Source organism: Heptranchias perlo, chromosome 24, assembly GCF_035084215.1.
Source record: "Heptranchias perlo isolate sHepPer1 chromosome 24, sHepPer1.hap1, whole genome shotgun sequence".
Taxonomy (NCBI): Eukaryota; Metazoa; Chordata; class Chondrichthyes; order Hexanchiformes; family Hexanchidae; genus Heptranchias; species Heptranchias perlo.
The window spans coordinates 16,612,212-16,634,191 of NC_090348.1; the positions used below are offsets into that span (position 1 = coordinate 16,612,212).

The 21,980-nt window shown below is 40.6% G+C and overlaps 1 protein-coding gene across 1 annotated transcript in view; it reads left to right on the plus strand.

Annotated features, from left to right (window-relative positions):
- Positions 1-5,144: 5,144 nt before the first annotated feature.
- Positions 5,145-21,980, plus strand: part of LOC137341479 (mucin-2-like) — a 112,555-nt gene continuing 95,719 nt past the window's right edge. The window contains exons 1-6 of the mRNA XM_068004584.1: positions 5,145-5,193; positions 9,328-9,381; positions 10,669-10,743; positions 10,876-11,104; positions 14,471-14,588; positions 21,722-21,812. Coding sequence (XP_067860685.1) covers positions 5,145-5,193; positions 9,328-9,381; positions 10,669-10,743; positions 10,876-11,104; positions 14,471-14,588; positions 21,722-21,812 — 616 coding nt within the window. The remainder of the gene's footprint in view (positions 5,194-9,327; positions 9,382-10,668; positions 10,744-10,875; positions 11,105-14,470; positions 14,589-21,721; positions 21,813-21,980) is intronic.

Genomic DNA, 21,980 nt, shown 5'->3' on the forward strand with positions numbered 1-21,980 from the left:
CCCCAGACCCACGATAGCAGCAGTCTGAGCTGCAAATGCAGCAGTCAGACCTTGGATGGCAGATATTTGTGCTGCAATGGAAGCTGTCACATCATTCATCAGACGCTGTATCATGGTGGGTTCACAGGTGCGCTGATGGAGGTGACCATCTGTTCCATGTGAGTAAGGATGTGCTCCAAGCTCTTCCCAAAGCCCTGTGCCAAGTTGGAGTTGGACTCCTCCATGCCCCTTCTCATTGTGCGCAGGCTTTCTGGCAGGTTTTCCAGTGCCCCAAGCATTTGGTGGTGTACGCCCATCACTTCTTCTGTACCCTGGCCCATCGAAGTCCTCATCTGACTCCTCTGCAGCAGAACTAGTGAACAACCTCGCCCTCTGGCGAACTGGCACCTGTGGTATCTGTTCCCCCCGCCCCGGCTCCTGCGCACTTGTGCTCAGTGTCTCACCATGTGCAGATCCCTCCTCTATCCGAGCCTCTAAAGGACGCACAGTGTCAGTCTCTGAGCTGGTGGAAGCAAGTGTCGATTGAGTGATGGTGTGGCTTCAGTGTCCTCCTCCTCCTCCTCCTCCTCCTCGGACAGTGCCGCCACCTGTTCTTGGGTATCTGCAATGACAAAGGGAAACAGGTTGAGTTGTGGAGAGGGAAGAGGAGCAAGTAAGAGGTGCGTGCTGACAGCATGTGCAGCACGTGAGTCAGAAAAGATTATGGGAGGAGGGAGATGTGGAAAAGGAGAAGGAGCATTATATATGCAGAGCCCCCTTTATCGGGACCTCCAGCGCGGCATGTTGTCATGGCTGCAGCGACGGCCCACCCAATGATCCGAAGCACTGACTCCTGTAATGGTGGGGGGGGGTGTGAGGACGTGTAAACGTGCCCGTCCACCCTCAGGTCCCTCCTGCTGCCGGCTGTTATGCGCCACCTTCTCCTGCAAGACAGAGAACAGTGTGTCACTGAGTCACCTGCAAGGTGTGTGGGTGATGTGCCTGTCATGGTCGAATAGCTTCCAGTGTGTGTGACCTGTGAGTGGTGGTTGTGTGGCCTGCAGGTGTGGTACTATGTGCGGGTGAGATGCAGCCTGCTGAGTGCAGCATTGTGTATGGATGGGCAGTGTTTATTGGTGGGTGGGTGACGGGGTTGTGATGCGTGGAGCAGTGGTGCAGTTGGCAGGATGTGCCACATGACACTTGCATTCACTCACCTTGACCACTCGTGTCAAATCATTGAACTTCTTTCGGCACTGCACCCACGTGCGTGATGCAATGTCCCTAGCATTGACTTCCTGGGCCACAGCCTGCCAATGCCTGCAGAGCTGCAGTCTGGAAGGTCTCCTGTCACCCTGCGTTTACATGTTGGCCATCCTTTCATCCTCCCCTTCCACCAGGCCCTCCAGTGCATTATCGGAGAAGTGAGGAGCCCTCTCTCGTGCCGGTCCTACTATTCTCGTGGCCATTTTTCCCTTCTCCTATTAAGCTGTGTAACTGCCATTTGAAATGTGCACCTGCATCTTTAAGAGGTGCAGGCTGCTGATGATGTGCGCTGTGCACGCCCCATTTCCAACTTCCTCATTCTCCGTGCAGCCTCTCAGTAACGCGGGTAGTGCTGGCTGCACGGAGATATCATCATAATAAGCAGGCAGCATGAAGTTTACGTGCTGCCTGCATAGGGGCCATTGGGCGCGGTGTACTAGCGCATCACGCTACACGCGCCCAAAAACGGCCCTTATCGAATTTTTCCCCCTATGTTTCTTCAATGAAAGCCCCAATTCTTTGAGCCTATCCTGATAGCTAAGACCGTGAGATTGGGTACCATTTTGGTCAACCTTTTCCAGGGTCTCGATATCCCTTGCAATGTGTGGGGACCAAAACGGTGCACAGCACTCAAAATGCGGCGCTGCCAAAGCCTTGTATCATCTGAGTGTAGCATTCTTAGTTTTATATTGTACTGTTCTAGCAGAAAACTCTAACACCCCATTTGCTTTTCCTATAGCCTCACTGCACAGATTCTATCGGCTTTTGTAAAGCTGTTGGTCAGGTTTTGCAAATTTTTCAGGTTGGCACACATAGGAAAGACATTTCATCACCCTAAAAGTCTTTTTATAGATTTTTAAGCATAAGAAGTATTAGTGAATGATATGTATAATTTTACTTTAGTGCACCCTAGTGTACCAATTCCAGAAGTGAGATGTATACTAAATCTTTATCTCTATTTGTCATGTCATGTTATGTCCGTCTATCCATTTTATTGAATTTCATTGATCTGATATTTTTTATTGACAAAATTGACAACTGATGAGCTGCAAAGAAGTGACAGAACCCAAACATCAATCAGCTTAGGCATGTAACAGGCCCCAGTTTAAGAAATTGTAAACAATTTTACAACACCAAGTTATAGTCCAGCAATTTTATTTTAAATTCACAAGCTTTCGGAGGCTTCCTCCTTCGTCAGGAGAGAGAGGGAAACCGGGGAATTATAAACCAGTTAGCCTGACATCTGTTGTGGGGAAAATGCTGGAGTCTATAATTAAGGATAGGGTGACTGAACACCTCGAGAATTTTCAGTTAATCAGAGAGAGCCAGCATGGATTTGTGAAAGGTAGGTCGTGCCTGACAAAACTGATTGAATTTTTTGAAGAGGTGACTAAAGTAGTGGACAGGGGAATGTCAATGGATGTTATTTATATGGACTTCCAGAAGGCATTTGATAAGGTCCCACATAAGAGACTGTTAGCTAAGATAGAAGCCCATGGAATCGAGGGAAAAGTACGGACTTGGTTAGGAAGTTGGCTGAGCGAAAGGCGACAGAGAGTAGGGATAATGGGAAGGTACTCACATTGGCAGGAAGTGACTAGTGGAGTCCCGCAGGGATCTGTCTTGGGGCCTCAATTATTCACAATATTTATTAACGACTTAGATGAAGGCATAGAAAGTCTCATATCTAAGTTTGCCGATGACACAAAGATTGGTGGCATTGTAAGCAGTGTAGATGAAAATTACAAAGCATTATTGATAGATTAGGTGAATGGGCAGAACTGTGGCAAATGGAATTCAATGTAGACAAATGTGACGTCATCCACTTTGGATCAAAAAAGGATAGAACAGGGTAATTTCTAAATGGTAAAAAGTTAAAAACAGTGGATGTCCAAAGGGACTGAGGGGTTCAGGTACATGGATCATTGAAGTGTCATGAACAGGTGCAGAAAATAATCAAGAAGGCAAATGGAATGCTGGCCTTTATATCTAGAGGACTAGAGTACAAGGGGGCAGAAGTTATGCTGCAGCTATACAAAACCTTGGTTAGACCGCACCTGGAGTACTGTGAGCAGTTCTGGGCACCGCACCTTCGGAAGGACATATTGGCCTTGGAGGGAGTGCAGCGTAGGTTTACTAGAATGATCCCCGGACTTCAAGGATTAAGTTACGAGGTGAGATTACACAAATTGGGGTTGTATTCTCTCGAGTTTCGAAGGTGAAGGGGTTATCTGATCGAAGTTTATAAGATATTAAGGGGAACAGATAGGGTGGATAGAGAGAAACTATTTCCGCTGGTTGGGGATTTTAGGAGTAGGGGGCACAGTCTGAAAATTAGAGCCAGACCTTTCAGGAGCGAGATTAGAAAACATTTCTACACACAAAGGGTGGTAGAAGTTTGGAACTCTCTTCCGCAAACGGCAATTGATACTAGCTCAATTGCTAAATTTAAATCTGAGATAGATAGCATTTTGGCAACCAAAGGTATTAAGGGATATGGGCCAAAGGCAGGTATATGGCGTTAGATCACAGATCAGCCATGATCTTATCAAATGGCGGAGTAGGCACGAGGGGCTGAATGGCCTACTCCTGTTCCTATGTTCCTATGTTCCTAGTTGAAGTATAGGCGGCAGTGGAGGAGAACTGAGAGAATTTGTTGGGCAGTGGAAGGAAGAGAGAGACTCTGTTACAAGAGAAGGGTATCTCTGGATCTGCTGGGACTATGAATAGTAGTTAATGTCCAGGCTTAATGGCCCCATGTTATAATACAGCCTGTCCTACTCACTGTGTGGAATGTCTCAGGAGAATATAAATATCAGTAGGGTCCCGTTAATACCATTTATTATTCTCATGCTTGTTAATTTGTCATTTCAGGCTTTACCAATGCAATATAAATACCTTAAATTGCCTGAAATGGTCTACAGATGATACAGAGTCTTGAAGCAGAATCTTATCTGATCAAAAACACTCTAAAGTGCAGCAGTGTAATAATCCTAAATGCATGAATAATACCTTGCTCCCATTTTAAGCTCAGTCTTTCAGGATGGATCAGTTTACTTCTGTTTCTCTCCATCATGTGTAGCATTGAGACTAATTGATATTCCTGCTCAGTCCTCACTCCTGGCAGTGTTAATACACCATTCCCAAAAAATACTATTTGTCTTTATTTGAGTAGTGCTGTTTTGATCATTCATACTTTGTTAATGCCATTTTATGTAGTCTTTTCCTATAATCAAAAATGAGAAAAATATTTTGATAACTTAATGACATGAAATTTTGTTAGTTCAGAGAAGGCAAATTTCTTTCTTTCCAGGTAGTTCAGTCAGCTTTTTCAACAGTTCCCTTTAAGTTAGATAAAAGGTATAGCCACAGTGATGCAATCCTTAATTTTGGCACTTATCTCGTTTATGGCTGATGGTGAAATAATCTTCCTTACCTTGTGTTTTTTCACTTAAACAGAGAAATCCTATATTGCCTTTAAGGTTTTGGATTATGAACATAAAATGTGCTGTTTCAGGTAGATGCTTCAGGATGGTTGCAATAGGATTTTTGCACCGTAGTCGCAATTATAGAAAGATTAATTGAGAGTGAATGCATAAAAAATAAAAACCATAATCGTCGGTTCAGTGCTGTTCTTTAAATTGCAACCGTTGACTTTAGAAGTTTACTGAAAATTATTTTTACTCATGCTGTATGGAGCTATGTGTCTGTTACAATTATCAGAAGTTTAATTACTGTAAAATGGAAACCAACTTTCTTTACTTTTATTTCCTCATTCCATTTAAATAGCTTTGAATTGGTCTGCCTTATAAAACCAAGGCCATTCATAGAAACCTTAGGCAGCCAGCAGCACCAGCTAGAATGATATTGATTTTCTAGTTTAGCCTCAAACTAATACAATGAATTACGCTGTATTAGCAGTGATCTGGATTCTTACCCTCTTTAAAGGTAAGACTTTTCTTGGTCTTTTTGTAAGTTTGCACATTTCGCTTGTATGTATATATTTAACATATACTCATTAAATCGTTGTGTATGAGCATTAAAAACAATTTATGAAGAATTTGAGGTTAGTTAATGTAAACTAATAATTAAGTCTTGATTATATTTTCCTTTTATAGTGCAAGTTACTGAAGTAGCTTAGCTGATAACTTATCCTTTTATTCTGTGCAAAACGTACAGCCAAATTCCAGATGGATAAGAAATAATATATCAATAATATGCAATAAAAAAAATCAGTGAATTCATCTTTTTTTTTATATGGGAAGAGATTTTATTATTGATTTTGCATAAAAGTCCAAGCACCAAAACGGTCCCTGTTCATCCCAGACAGACACCTATATCAGGGATATGGTGCTGACCATTTGCCACTACCATAGGCGTAAATTACAAATGTGCCGCTTAAAATGTATTCAGCGTGCCAACGATTTCAGGCAATTCAAGCTGCTTCAAACAGCTCTTCGCACCTCGTTAAAGTGCGATTACCTTAGTGATGTGTCTGTCATTGTTGTTTGTCTATACCAGAGATGAAGCAGCTCCACCACCTCCAGTACCCTCGGGGTCTCTCCAACTCCTGCAACGGCAGTTCTTGCTCCTCATCATTGCGGATAGCAAGCTGCACCTGGCGGGGGATCATGCGCGACTGTGGTTGCCCGCCAGATCCACGATCATAGCTGTCAGGTACTCGAGGACCCTAGTCCTGAAGCTTCCATACAGGCTTTACCTTTGGAAGGAGACGTGTGCTCTTTTGCACCACAGTATATACATTAAGATAAAGCAGCCAGCAAGGGATTCAGCCAAAACTAGTGTTATTCTGACAACTAGTGTAAAAAAACTACTCTTTTAATATTTTTTGGTTACACCGTCCACCGCATATAACGGGAAAATCACGTTGACACCAACACGTTCGTTATAAGTATTGGGGACTATATACAGTTTTGCACTTTTTGTGGTAGTAAACAGTTTACTTTTGCAATCAATAAAACATAGATTTAAGTTAATGTGAATTACACTGATATTATAATACAAAGCTATTATGTCCTCAAGGTGAATAGTAATTTTCCTTTTCTAAATTATGAGTCAGAAGTTTGAAATAACTTAAAACTATTTTCCCAGTTGGAATGGCTGTCAATACACTTTGATAGCGGAAAATCACATAGGCTTTTATTAAAGAGTTTCTCATTCTCACTCTTTGATTTTCTTTTAGCCGTAATGTTTTATAAGTTACATTTTAGTGAGCAGAATGGAGTTCTAGGTGAAATGCAAGGGATTTTAGAAAAGCTGGATCATGTTGGTGCTTAGACTTTTATGCAAAATCAATAATAAAATCTCTTCCCATATAAAAAAAAGATGAATTCACTGATTTTTTTATTGGTTTGAACAATTTTATGGAATGGTGCTTAGAGCATAATTTTGTTTTTCATTTTAGAATAGGAAGTTTTGTATTTTCTAATTTCGTTTTTTACATTATGGATTTTATTTTATTTTAACCCTTTGAGGACATTTAAATTGTCGAGTAATGTTCGTCTGTAACTTTAATTATTGGTGGATTTAACTCTGTTTCACTATGAGTGCAGCCCAGTTGTAAAGAGCCTCCTCTAGCTCAGACAGCGGGGTGGACCAGCTGCTAAACTTCCGAGCTGTTGGCAGAACTGGACAACAGCAAACAAGGACAAAAATACTGAGACAGCTGATGGAAAGGCAAGATTTCAGAAGCAGAAAACATCACGAGGGTGATTTTAGGAGGCAATAGCGGGTGCATTGGGGGCAGGGGGGTCTCCAAAAATCGTGGAAATCCTGTTCGGGTTTGGAAGCTGGCTCCAACCCGCTGACTTCTGAGTTTCCCACGGGCCAACCTGTGTGTGTGCAGGCGACCCGAAAATGGAAATCCTGCCGGCAATTAAAGCCGGTGGGATGACAGTTAAAGAGCCAAACGTACCTCATTGAGGCACTGAAGGCACTTTACCTGAGACAGATGAAGGGATTTGAAAGATTTTTAACATACCTGGGCGGCTTGCCAACCGCTTCTGATTCACGCCTGGTGAAACCAGCCATGAAGGGTCGGATCAAGGAAGAAGAAACAAAATAAATTAAATAAAAAACCATGAAAGGAAGTGAAAACACTAAATGAACCTACTTTTGAAACCTGCTCCGATGTCCCCCTCTTCACCCCCCCGATGTTCCCTGATCTTCCCCTCTCCCCCCCCCGATCATCCCCTCTCCCCTCTGATCTCCCCCTCCCCCGATCTTCCCCCTCTCTCTCCCGATCTCCCCCTCTCCCCCCTGATCTTCCCCCGATGTCCCCTGATCTTCCCCTCTCCCCCCCAGATCTTCCCCTCTCCCCCCTGATCTTCCCCTCTCCCCCCCCAGATCTTCCCCTCTCCCCCCTGATCTTCCCCTCTCCCCCCTGATTTTCCCCTCTCCCCCTCCGATCTTCCCCTCTCCCCCCTCCGATCTTCCCCTCTCCCCCCCCGATCTTCCCTCTTCCCCCCTGATTTAACTGGCATTTAGAGGTCCAAGAGAAAGAGCTGGGATGCCTATGCTAATTTTTCCTTTTCTCCAAATGGTGAAATGTATAGATACCAATTGGCACCATCAGCTAATAAATCATTTGAGATTCGGAACTAACAGTACTGAGATTTGTAAACTCATGACCTATTCTATGATGACGTTCAGTGCCACTGTAGCTAGTCAACAGGAAATTTCAACCCCATGACTAACTCATTAGGAGTCGGGAATTCTAGTGCTTGTGCTACCAGTCTGCATTAAGAGTAATTTAGCGTGACGTATTTCATGTCTTTCATGGAGATGCCACGGCCCCTTCTACATCTTCACCCCAAAAGGTTTGTCATCATGGCTGCACCAGTATTTCAAAGGCTTTTTTCCTCATAAGGGCTCAGAGGTGTATTGTTCGTGGACCGCCACCTGGCTTGAGTTTCCCAATGGTTATGGTCCACTTTCTCCTGTAAGAGATAAGAGAAAAGACATGAGTATTACAGTGAAGGCTAGGCAGAATCTTTAGTTACAACAGTTTGACACATAAGGTTATAAGATGGTCAGAAAGCAAGAAAGGACAGTTGTGGTGTGTTAAGGAGGCTTTCTCATTCAAAGCACACTGTGAGAGAAGGTGTATTTTAGGTTGCAGGTGAATCAGGATGGGAGAAGAAATCAGAGGTTCAGAGTACAGTCCTGGAATACTGTGAAGGCAATGAATGAAGGAATGCCACACATATGAAGAGACTGCAAGGAAGGGTCAGGGAGAATAGGTAGCTTACCTTGGCTGATTTGGTGAGGTTGTTAAATTATTTCCTGTACCGCAAAGGAGTCCTGGGGCTCAGGGAGTTGGCACTCACTGTCACAGCCAGCTCCTTCCGCAAAGTGTGTACCAAAGTCTTGGCAGGTCTTTGGCTCAAAACCCCAAACAGCCTGTCCCTCCTATTCCATGAGGGGGACATTCAGGACTGGCTTTCTGAAGTTTGCTGCTCTTCTCTTAGAGCTGGCAGTCATCCTTCTCACTCAGGTTGCCTGTTTCCTCCACTGCAGCCAATGGGGGTGAAATTCATCTTTTTGTACAGTAGCGCAAGAAGGGCCAAAGCGCAGGGGCAGCCCGCTTTGCAGTCTGCTTGATTTTCTTTTCCATTGACTTCAAGACGAATTTCACCCCAATGCCCCTTTAAGCCACAGCGGGTTTTACATTTTGTTGCACCAGGCCTCTGTCCCTCCTCTACCTATTTTCTGCCCTCACCCAATCTGGCCACCATCCAGCGTGCAGTATAGACTCACCTCCTGTTTCTTCACCTTTTTTTTCGCCCCAATCCAGGGTGTGTCTGAGGCTTTGCAGACTGAGTTTACACAGCCTGCATGCCTCTCACTATTTAAATGATTTAACCCCACAATTCACAGCCACAGTGAAAGATCTGCCCTGCCTCACTTCATAGGTCTTTTTAAATTTGCTGTTGAGTGCCAATAACAGTGAATCCTCCATAAAGGTTGTAGAAAAGTAAAACAAAGGCTATGATTATCTTTTAAATGTGTTGATTTCTCATGTTTGTTTTATCGAGTAAAATTGATCTTTTTCTATCACAGGTCATGTTTCTGACAACTCATGGGCTTACCATGACTATGCAGATTCCACTTTTGGTAAGTTGACATCGAAAAGCAGCACAACCATTTCTATAATATAGGCAATACAACTAAACTCAAAAGGTTCGGCATAAAATTTATTAAAGGAATTCTAAATGGCTAGAGAGGAATAGTCATTCCTAGTTTCCTAGTTTTCTCTTGGCTTAAATTTGTTTGTGGGCATCTGTCTATAAAGTCAAATTGAGCCTTAATTTGCTTTTTTTAAAAAAAAATCACAATTATAATGATCCAGGGTTCTGTTCTTAGCTCTGTTCCATTTATGGGTTTGATTTACAATTTAAAATTTTCATTCTCATGTTAAAATCCCTTCATGTCCTTGCCCCTTCCTATCTCTGTAACCTTCTCCAGCCCAACCCCCTCCCCTGAATTCTCCATTCCTCTGACTCTGGCCTTTTCTGCTTCACCCCCTCCCCCACTGGCAACCATTCTTTCAGCCACTTATGCCACACCCTCTGGAATTCCCTCCCTAAACATTTCTATTTCCACCTTCCTCTCCTCCTTTAAGGCGCCCCTTAAAACCCATCTCTTTGATTAAACTTTTGGTCACCCTTTACGCCCTTTTTCCAGAGTTACTGTGGATCTTCCACTAAACTTACAGCCATCTGTCAGGAGAACCCCCATGGAAATTCCAATCCTTTGTCTTTCCATAAGAGGGCGTTAGAAAGTCACAGTCTGTATCCAGTCCATACCTCCCTTGTGAAAGATGGAAACAGCGTACACTGAAAACCAACAGAAAATGTGCAGTGTCACTGAAACAATGTAGTTGAAAATGACATTAATATTAAACAATTAGACATTTATCCTGTCGTTACTCTCAGTTCTGGACAGGAAGAGGTATGCTCCGGATCATAGGGGATGCAAAGTCCACTTACGGAAATGATAGGTGACACTGAACACCATAAAATATCTAGCAGAAATGCTCCAAAATATGACCGTTCTCCTAATCCATGGACAAATAATCAGCATGTCCAATTTGTCTGGATCAACTTCATGAATCCCATTCATAATTTTAAAAACTTTTATATCTGCTTGAAATGTTATTTATTTGTATGTAAATTTTTAGGTCTGAAAGTATCCGAAAGAAACCAAGAAAAAATTGAACTAAACTGATAAATGCAACATTTTTGTTAATATAATGGTCACAAGTTCTTTCATTACAATTAGTTTTTTTAACGCAAGAGGATTGTATAAGCATAAAAATAAAATTTTGAAAATAAACCATATGTTAGTACCATATATTCCATAAACAGTTAACTTGGATTTCTACCTATCATTTTGCACTAGACCTGAACCAGGCTGCTCTTACCCAAGTCTTCAAACGTACATTGGATGTTTCCCCTAGTCAAAAGGAAAACTATTGTGAGTACATATCTGCCTTATAATGATTATATTTGACTGTCCAAATACATTTAGGCAGGTTGTAAGATGAGACCAGTGCTATCAAAATAGTAATCTTCAGTTGTAACAGAGTCAATTGTCCTTTTCTTTCAGACACCTGCAACACGTGGGGACTGGGAACATTCAAGCAGTTTGACAATGTGTTTTACCATTTTACATCAACCTGTGACCTTATGATGAGCAGGCTATGCGTACGTGGGGATGAAGATTATGAGGTGAAAATCCGCCGCGGGTCAGATGGGATTCTGGAACACATATTCATAAAAATCGAAAGCACCGAGATTGTTGTGACGAATGGGACAATTAGGGTTAAAGACCAGATGTAAGTTAAATTCTGCAGGATTGCTTTTGATATTAATTATAAGACTTCTAGGTAACCATCTACATGTTGTATACTTTCAGCTCCCACTCACCTAATACCTAACTTTTTAATATATTTAACTTTAAAACGACTCTAATGCTGTAGTGGGAAAACTGGAAATCTTTTTAAAACAGGGAATGATATAATACTTCCTGTATCAGATGATACATTGACTGGTTTGGGAATTCTTTAGAAAAAGTAAAGCAAGTTGCTATAAAGTGGGGTAACTTTGTGATAACTACTTAATGTAGTATTACAAAATATTGCTTTCTAAAGTTGTGCTAGAATATTAAAACAGACTAATAACAAGCTATAAATTGATTTGCGAATTGGTTACACATTTTATGTGGACAAACCTTCCCCACAAGGTGGCCCACAGACTCACTATTTAGTATACCACAGGATGGCAGTGCAGCACTGCCAAAGGCAAGGACTTGCACAACACCAGGTTATAGTCCAACAGTTTTATTTTAAATCTAAGGAATCTTACAACACCAGGTTATAGTCCAACAAATAAAACTGTTGGACTATAACCTGGTGTTGTAAGATTCCTTACATTTGTCCACCCCAGTCCATCACCGGCATCTCCACATTATTTTAAATCACAAGCTTTCGGAGCTTACCTCCTTCGTCAGGTGACTAGACATGATGTGGAGATGCCGGTGATGGACTGGGGTGGACAAATGTAAGGAATCTTACAACACCAGGTTATAGTCCAACAGTCTTATTTGAAAATCACAAGCTTTCGGAGGCTTTCTCCTTCGTCCTTATGTTCAAATAAAAACGGATTTTGGTTTTACTGATTTTCTCTGAATTTACCCAGGTTTTTTGGGGTCCTAATTTTTTTACTGATTTATTGCTAATTTCTGACACTGGAAAGGGAACCTGAAAAACAAAACAGCTTTTACATTGGCAAGAAAACTTACTTTAATAATCCTTAAATTCATGTAGCAAATACAGTTCTTGGGTTACTGCAATCTCTAATTACCCATGCTAATTCCACACTTATGCACACACACACACAAACCTGTAACCCCAAATCCCTCTGCTCTTCCATAGTATTAAGCCTACTTCCATTCAGTTTAATTACTGCTATTACTTTTTTTACCAAAATGTATCACCTCACACTTACTGGCATTGAATTCCATCTGTCAATTTTTCACCTATTCCCCTATTTTATGGCCATACAGAGTAGATGAGGATGGATAGTACATAGTGGTGACAATCGCACTTTGTCACTGGTGACTTTGGTTAGGTCAGTCTTAATACTTCAGATTCATATTTAGCTGTAGTCTACTTGTCTTTGATTATGTGGGTATACATCTCTGCCTATTATCAGTATTCAAGGCCCTATTGCCCTGACTGAAGTGTTATTGACATTAGGGCATTTCAGTAGAAAAATGAACTCTCCAAGTACTGCCCTTTTGAAGATTTACTAGCGTGTATCTGGGTGGACCAGGCAGCCATGTAGTCATCATCTTGACTTTACCTACATCATTTCCACTATTCATTTTTTTTTGCTTTCACCTCCCCTCCCCTTTTCCTTGAGGCTGTTCCAGTCATGAAGACATTAATACTGGGTCACTTCCATTATATTGGATATTTGTAGGTCATCACTTGTTGGATTATTTTTAACTTAACACTTTGTAGAGCTTTTGAAAAAAAATTGTGAGCAAGACTGTTCCAATTTGACGACTTCAGACTTGATCCGTTGGGTCAAGTAAGGGAGAGGGAATTGTGTGGTTTGTATTGGACATCTATCTGATATTTGATATTAGGTAGGTGGTGATACAGTTGTCTGATTGAAGCAATACAATGTTAAATGGTTAATTATTATCATTAGCATAGGTGGAAACACTTTAAGATTGTAAAGCAGTTGTAAAAATATCAGAGAAAAGATTGCATATTAATGTTTTGTGAAGTGGTACAGTTTTTTCATATACTACTTACAAGAGAATAAATTGTCATTTTGGGGTTGTTGGTACAGTTGAGTATACACTGGGAGTAAGACACTTTTGGGGCCCAGGATAAATTTGGTGGTATTGCTGGTATTTGGCTTAATTCATGAGTATATCGAGGCTCATGCCTACATTGAAAGGGGTCTCTCAGGGTTGGATCCTTATCGTATGCATGGTGTTTTCTTCCAAATAGAAGAAAATATTTGTTAGATTTGGCCATGTTCTGAATTGCTCCATTGTTATCTGCTTGGGAGATGTCTGAGTCATGTTGGCTTCTAGCAAAAGGACTTCAGACTGCCTGATACTGTCAGGCAGAGTCCATACCTTAAATGTTCTAACTGGCCTGTGTTCCACAGGTTTTATTGTGGGAAGGGTTACAGTCCACCATAGGAAGGGGGAGAGGAATAAGTCCTGCTTTGTTCCCTGTGGCCTACCTTAATACTGTCCAGAAAGGTTAAATGTTGGGACATGACCAAAATGAGTGTGCCTTTCTTATCACAGCTGTACGAATCATTTTATCTATACTGATAGTAACATCCACCACCATTTTTGTGTTGGTCTTGCAGTGAATTTAGATTTGTTTTCATCAGCATCCACATTTTCGACTTTTCAGATGCATTTAAATTAAGTTGAAGGAAAGTCAGTTTAGATTTGTGATAAATATACATTGCAGGCAATGATATAAATGGAAACATGTATTGTATAATAGATACAGTAGCTATCCACATTCAAGTAGAATAGAGGAAGCTTGTTGAGAATAATCTAAGTAGGATCAAAGGAATATTAAATCTTGTTGCTGTGAAAAAAAAATTAAATATTTTTTCTTTGTTTAAATAAAATCCTATTTAAGATGATAGTTTAGCACCATAGAGTAACCTCTGTGAAAACAAACAACACAAATCTAAATTGTTTGGCATTTTATTATTAATATCCATTTCTGACCACACTCCAAGGTGTATCCCCCCCACCCCCATTCTTGGGTTGCGGACGTCATTAGCAAGGCTGAGTCCATGTGGTGAATGTGCTCAGTGGTTTTATACAACTGAGTAGTTTGCTAAGCCACATCAGGCAGTTAAATATCAACCATGGTGTGGTGTGGGACTTGAATCACATATAAACCAGACCAGGTAAGGATAGCAGGTCTCCTTGCCACTTTTATTTAAACTGAATTCAAATTTTCAAACTGTTATGGTGGGATTTGAACTCACGTTCTACTGGATTATTAGTCCAAATACATAACCACTGTACCACCAGTTAATCAGGCACAGAAAGAAAAGATATTAAATCAGTATGGATCAAAGATTTTAAGAAATATTGCACACGGTCACATTTTTTCAACTTAATTCCCAATATCACTTTTATTTTATAGAGTGAATCTGCCATATGATGACAAGGTGGTCAATATTCGTAGCAATGGAATTAACATCAGGTTTTCAAACAAGAAGCATTCCGTATCCCTGATCTGGAACCGTAAAGATGCACTGTCGGTGAGATATTTTTTAAGTGCAGTATTCCTTTTTGTTTTAATTTGTCTTCACTTTGCAAATGAAGTAAGTAATGATGACACATTTTATTTATTGACTTTCTTTAGTGGAAGGGTGATGTGTGTTCTTTCGATGAGAATTTTGGGCATGGAGGTGAAATCATGCTTCTCAAGAATGGCTCTGTGGTATATCAGAGAAATTAACATTTTATTAATCAGTGTTATGGAGATTTTACTGCTCTAAGAAACATTTTGAGAACTGAATTTTCTTACATCTGAGCACAAATAATGATATTATAGGACATAATATTTTATATATAGGCACGATGTAAAGGTGGAGAATTTCAGAAATAATATCTAGCTTAATTTCACTTATTTATATTCTTGGTAACTAAACAGGGTTTATCTATAACAAAAATATAAGTTTCACAAAATTCACTGCAGTTGATGCTGAGAGAATTGAAAGATATGGCAAGCTCATGCTGGAATTCCGATGGGCAACACAACTTTTCAGTGACATAATGGGTGCTTCTACAACCCTGATATAGTAATTGATAGTTAACTCTGTGTTTGAATTTCTGTATATAAAAGACAAAGATTATTCATTGAAATTGTCCAGAAGAGAGTTCCAGTGGCAAAAAAGGACATGTGTGAGCCTTTCTCCCTGTTGTTGCAGCTTGTCTTTTTGGGATTAGCATTGAGGTCTATTTTGACCAGTAACAATAGCTATTTTAGAAACTGTATGCTTTGCAAATCACTACACATTTTGACTATCGAACCTATTTTCTCTAATCTTTTGATAATGAACATTCTCTATAAACTGTCTTCTCAAAGAATGGTAGATTATAATGCAACAAAAATATTTTCAGTGAAGATGGTGCAAATGTGGAAGTCAGATAAACATTCTTTTATGAATAGTGTTTCATAAATCAAGTTCAACAACAACAACTTGCATTTATATAATGCCTTTAACATAGTAAAACATCCCAATGCTCTTCATAGGAGCGTTATCAAACAAAATTTGACACCAAGCCACATAAGGAGATATTAGGACAGGTGCCCAAACTGTTATAGTTTTACACTTACAATTTAATGCTGAATTTATGTTCAAAACAATGGGAATAGATTTTTATATGGTGATGGTTTTAGCATGGGGGTAGGGAGAAGGAGGGCAGGGATTTGGGGCAGGACCCACAATGGTACCAGCAAGTCAGATGGGCCAGTCTGCCTCATCAGCAGCCAAGCTGCAGCAGTCGGTAGTCAGGCCCTTACAGGCTCAAACACCCAGACGTCATCAGCCACAAGCTTCTCAAGGGTCTCAACATGAGCGACAGCAGCCTTCCATCACTCTGCTGAGACTACTAGTGGAGAACCTCGTGATAGAGTTAGGAAACCTTCTTACAGGAAAGACACAATGGGTTGACTCACAGGTGAGAAATAAATAGAAGGCAATGATTGTGTGTGCCATTAAATTAATCACCTTTATGACCTTTGGCATTTTGGGCTGCAGGGTAGTTTTATAGAGACCCACCTCTTGCTCCCTTGACCCCATACCCATTAAACTGATGACCATCCAACTTCCCTTTCAGTGCCCATGCTAGCTGACATTGTAAGTGATTTGCTTTGCTCAGGTTCCGTCCCCTTCCCTTTCAAAACCGCTGTCATCAACCCCCGCCTTAAAAACCCATCCTCCATGTTGCGAAAATCTCTCCAAAGAGGTTCTTGTTCCTGCCACAGCACTGAAACAGCCTTAACCAAAGTCACAAATGACATATTTTGTGTCTGTGACGGTGGTGCATTATCCTTCCTCATTCTCCCTGAAGCCTTTGACATGGTCAACCACACCATTCCCTTTCAATGCCTCTTCTCCATTGTCCAGCTCAGTGGGAGTGCTCTAGCTTGATTCCACTTTTACCTATCCAATCGTAGGCAGGACATCTTCTCTCCCCGCCCTGCACTGTGACTTCTGGAGTCCCCGAAGGCTTTATGCTTGCTCGCCTTCTCTTCCTTATCTACATGCTGTCCATTGGTGACAACATCCACGGACAAGAGGTCAGCATCCACATGTATGCTGGCAACACCCAGATCTACCTTTCCACCAATTCTCTTGACTCCTCCACTGCTTCTGTGCTGTCAGACTGTTTGTCTGACATCCCGTCTTGGATGAGACATAATTTCCCCCAGTTTAACATTAGGAAGACCAAACCATTGACTTTGGTCTGTGCCACAAACTCCCTTGCCAATGATTCCATCCTGTTCCCCCAGCCACTGTCTCAGGTTGAACCAGACTGTTCAGAACTCCGGCATTCTATTTGACCCCAAGCAAGCTACCAACCCAATATCCTGTCCATCACAAAAAAAAATTATTTTGACCTCCACAACATTGTCTGTCCCTTCCCCTACCTTAATCCATCTGCTGCCATAACCCCCATCCATGCCTTTGTCATCTCCAGACTTGACGATTCTAATGTTCTCCTCGCCAGCCTCCCATCCTCCACTCTCCATAAACTCTAGCTCATCCAAAACTCTGCTGCCGGTATCCGAACCCGAACCAAGTCCCGCTCCCCATCACTCCTGTCCTTGCCGACACACATTGGCTCCCAGTTCCCCAACACCTCCAATTGATAATTCTCATCTTTGTGTTTAAGCCCCTTCATAGTCTTTCCCCTCCCTATCTCTGTGACCTCCTCCAGCACTACAACACCCGCCCCCTCCAGAATTCTCTGTTCCTCCAAACCCGGTCTTTTTTGCATCTCCCCTCCCTTTGTTCCACCATCACTGCCTGTGCGTTCAGCCACCTAGGCCCCACACTCTGTAATTCCCCGCCTAAGCTCCTCCATCTCTCTCTCCTCCTTTAATACTCTCCTTGTAAAGGAATAGAGACTTGTATATCCAAATTTTCAGATGATACTAAATTAAAAGGAAATCTTATTACATCCCAAGGTGCTTCATAGGAGTGTTATAAAACAAAATTTGACACCGAGCCACATAAGGAAATATTAGGACAGGTGACCAAACTGTTATAGTTTTACACTTACAATTTAATGTTGAATTGTGGATCCTGCCGCAAATTCCTGCCCTCCATCTCCCCCATGCTAAAACCAGTAAGTTGTGCAGATGGGAACAGGAGTTTCAGATGGACTAAGTGAGTGGGCAAAATTTTGGCAGTTGGAGTTTAGTGTGAGGAAGTGATCCATTTAGGATTTGAGAAGACAAATCAGAATATTTTCTTAATGGTGAGAGTTAGGAGCTGTGGAAAAGCAAAGGGACGTAGGTGTCCATGTACACAAATCACGAAAGCCGGTACAAAAAGTAAACAAAAAGGCTAATGGCATGTTGGCCTTTGTCTAAAAGGTTTTGAAATGCAACAGTGAGAAGTGATGCTTCAGTTGTACAGAGCTTTGGTCAGAACTCATCTGGAGTACTGTCTTCAGTTTTGGGCTCCAAACAACAATAACTTGCATTTATTGGTCTTGGAGGGGAAACAGTGTAGATTCACCAGAATGATATCAGGGCCTAAAGGTTTAAATTATTAGGACAGGTTGCATAAACATGGTTTCTATTTCCTTGCATTTAGAAGATTGAGAGGTGATCTAATCGAGGTCTTTAAAATGATACTGATAAAGTATTTCCTCTGGTAGAAGAATCCAGAACAACGGGCATAATATAATTAGAGTTAGGCCATTTAGGACTGAAATCAGGAAGCAATTTTTCACACAATGGGTAGTGGAAATCTGGAACTCTTTCCCCCAAAGTCTGTGGATGCTGAGTCAATTAAAATGTTCAAGACTAAGATCGATAAATTATTGTTAGGTAAGAATATGGAGCAAAGGCGGGTAAATGGTACAGATCAGTCATGACCTAATTGGATGGCAATCAGGCTCAAGGGGCTGAATGGCCAGCTCCTGTTCCTATGTTCCTAATTCTTTGGTCACTCCTTGTAAAATCTCCTTCTTTGCTTTGGCATCCATTTATTTTGGACTATAGCTCTGTGAAGTGTCTTGGGACGTTTTTCTATGTAAGGGTGTTATTTAAATGCAAGTTGTTGTTGTTATCTCATTGCTGTCTGTTCAGTATTTTCTATTCTATAACTCATCTTTGAAGCACAGTGCCTACTCATTCAAACCATTTTCTGTTTACCTTGTTCTTCTTGTTCTATCTTCTACATGCATATTGTTATCCTAATGGTTCACACAGGCCTCGGACATTTTCATTTTTTTTCTGATGGCTGTTCTGTTTGCCTCTGAGGAATAATCTGAAATAATGGCCACTGTCAATTTGATATGGTTCTATGGGTTTGTCCTAAACAGTTCATATTTACAAATCAGATTTTTGTTTAATGGAAAACTGTGTAAATTGCCAAGAAAGAATAAATTTAATTTTAGATTAATTATTGGTGATGTGGTTTGAGGGTGATACAGGATACATTGAAACTGCAGAACAGAAACAGATCATTCGGCTCAACTGGTCTATGCTGGCGTTTATGCTCCACACGAGCCTCCTCCCACCCTACTTCATCTAACCCTATCAGGATAACTTCCTATTCCTTTCTTCCTCATGTGCTTATCCAGCTTTCCCTTAAATGAATCTATGCTATTTGCCTCAACTTCTCCTTGTGGTAGCACGTTCCACATTCTTACCACTCTTTGGGTAAAGAAGTTTCTCCCGAATTCCGTATTGGATTTATTAGTGACTATTTGATATTTATGACCTCGAGTTTTAGAATCCTTCACATGTGGAAACATTTTTCCTATGCCTATCAAACCCTATCATTATCTTAAAGACCTCAAACAGGTCACCTCTCAGCCTTCTCTTTTCTAGAGAAAAAAGCCCCAGCCTGTTCAGCCTTTCCTGATATGGATATCCTCTCAGTTCTGGTATCATCCTTGTGAATCTTTTTTGCACACTCTCCAATGCATCTGTATCCTTTCTATAAGATGGTGACCAGAACTGTGCACACTACTCCAAGTGTGGTCTAACCAAGGTTCTATACAAGTTTAACAAAACTTATTTGCTTTTCAATTCTATCCCCCTAGAAATGAATCCTACTGCTTGATTTGCCTTTTTTATGGCCTTATTAACCTGTTAGTGATTTGTGTATGTGTACCCCTAGATCCCTTTGCTCCTCTACACCATTTAGACTCTTATTATCCAAGCAGTATGTGGCTCCTTATTCTTCCTACCAAAATGCACCACCTCACACTTATCTATATTGAAATTCATTAGCCAACTTGCTATCCATTCTGCTACCAGTCCTCTGATTCCATATGGTCTGATCTTAGTCATGAGTCTACCATGCAGTTCTTTATTGATATCCTTTTGAAAATATATTATATCTACTGCATTACCCTTGTCTGCTCTTTCTGTTATTTCTACAAAGAATTCAATAAGGTTGGTCAAGCATGACTTTCCCATCTGAAATCCATGCTGACTATTCTTTATTATATTTCCGTTCTCTAGATGTTTTTCTATTACATCTTTGAGTAAAGATCCCATTATCTTTCCTACCACTGACATTTAGCTAACTGGTCTATTGTTCCGTGGCCTTGTTCTATCTCCCTTTTTAAATATAGGACTAACATTAGCTGTCCATCAGTCCTCCGGCACAATTCCTTTTCTAATGATTTTTATATATATATGTAATAGTGCCTCTGCTATCACCTCCCTAACTTCTTTTAATATTCGCGGATGCAATCCATCCAGACCAGAGGTCTTATCCTCTCCTCCATTATCTCCTCCATTCTATCTTAAATGTTTTAATATCTTTTTCGATCTCTTCTTCTAATGTCCTGCCACCTTGTCAGTCTCCCTGGTAAATAAGGAGGCAAAGTAATTATTCAATATTTCTGCCATTTCGCTGTCATTACCAGTGAGCTTATTGTGTGTTTCCCTTAATGGCCCTATCCCTATTCTGATTTTTTTTTGTTATTTAGGTGTCTGTAGAATACTTTATTTATTTTTATATTCCTTGATAATTTAATCTTGTAGTTCCTCTTTGCTTTCCTAATTGTTTTTTTGATGTCTTTCCTAACCTCTTTGTATTCCCCTTTGTCATCTTCTCCTTTATCGTCCATATACTTAGAGTATGCCTTTTTCTTTAGTTTCAATTTTACCCTTATCTTTTTTTTCATTTATTAATGGTGTTTCATTATTGGCTAGTTTGTTCTTGCTTTTTAGAGGAATATATTTCTCCTGAACCCTATTGATCACCGTTTTAAATATTAACCACCGCCGTTCTATTTCTTTGTCATTTTTTTTCCAGTGTACCTGCCCTAGTTCCATTCCCACTCCCTCAAAATTATCTTTTTTTTCAGTCTATTACTTAGGTCTTTGTCTTATGTCTTTCTCAATCATTATTTTAAACCTTATTATGTTATGATCGCTATTGCCTAGATGTTCCCCTATGCTTACTTCTCTTATTTGCTCTGGCTCATTTCCCATTATTAGATCCAGCAGTGATTCCTCTCTTGTTGGGCTACTCACATACTGAGTAAGAAAGGAGTCCTGTACACACTGTAAAAACTCCATTCCCTTTTCTCCTTTCCCTACCCCTTCTAGCCAGTTTATTTGGGGCCAGTTGAAATCTCCCGTGATTATTATTCAATGTTTTTTACTCATGTCATAGATTTGTCTACATATTTCATCATTCACTTCCCTTCCACTATTAAGTGGTCTGTAGAATATCCTTATTAATGTGATCGATCCCTTCTTATCCTTTGTCTCAATCCATATGGATTGTGTTTCTATCTTAATATTACATATGTCCCTTTTTTCTATTGCCATTATGTTGTCTCCAATTAGTACAGCTACTCCATCCCCCTTCTTCCTTCCCTATCCTTTCTAAAAACGTTATATCCTGCAATATTTAACTGCCAGTCCTGTTCTTTATGTAGCCATGTTTCAGTTATCCCTATTACATCTGGCTCCTCGCTGTGAATTATTGCCTCCAGTGCCCCCATTTTGTTTGAGATGATGTGCACATTGCTGTACAGGCAATTTAATTTGTTTTTAATAATTGTTCCCCTCCCTTTATTTTTAACAGTCATTTTGTATTTGTTAGCACAAGACTTAAAATTACCAAACCATGTAAATGTTTATGTACATACTTTAAACATTGCATCCGTTTTGTTTTTAAAGCTAACACTTCACCCTAGATACAGTAAACATATTTGTGGACTTTGTGGAGACTTTGAAAACAAAGGGCAAGCAAATGCGAAAGTAATACAAGGTAAGAATAAACACACAAATTTTAAGTGAACATCCATTTTCCTATTACGTTTAACTATTCTTCTCATATCTAAGTTGCAGCACATGTAATTTTTCATGGTAATTGAAATCATGGTGCAAATATAATCCAAACTGTGTTGTCTTTGGATTGGATTTGAACTATTTTCTC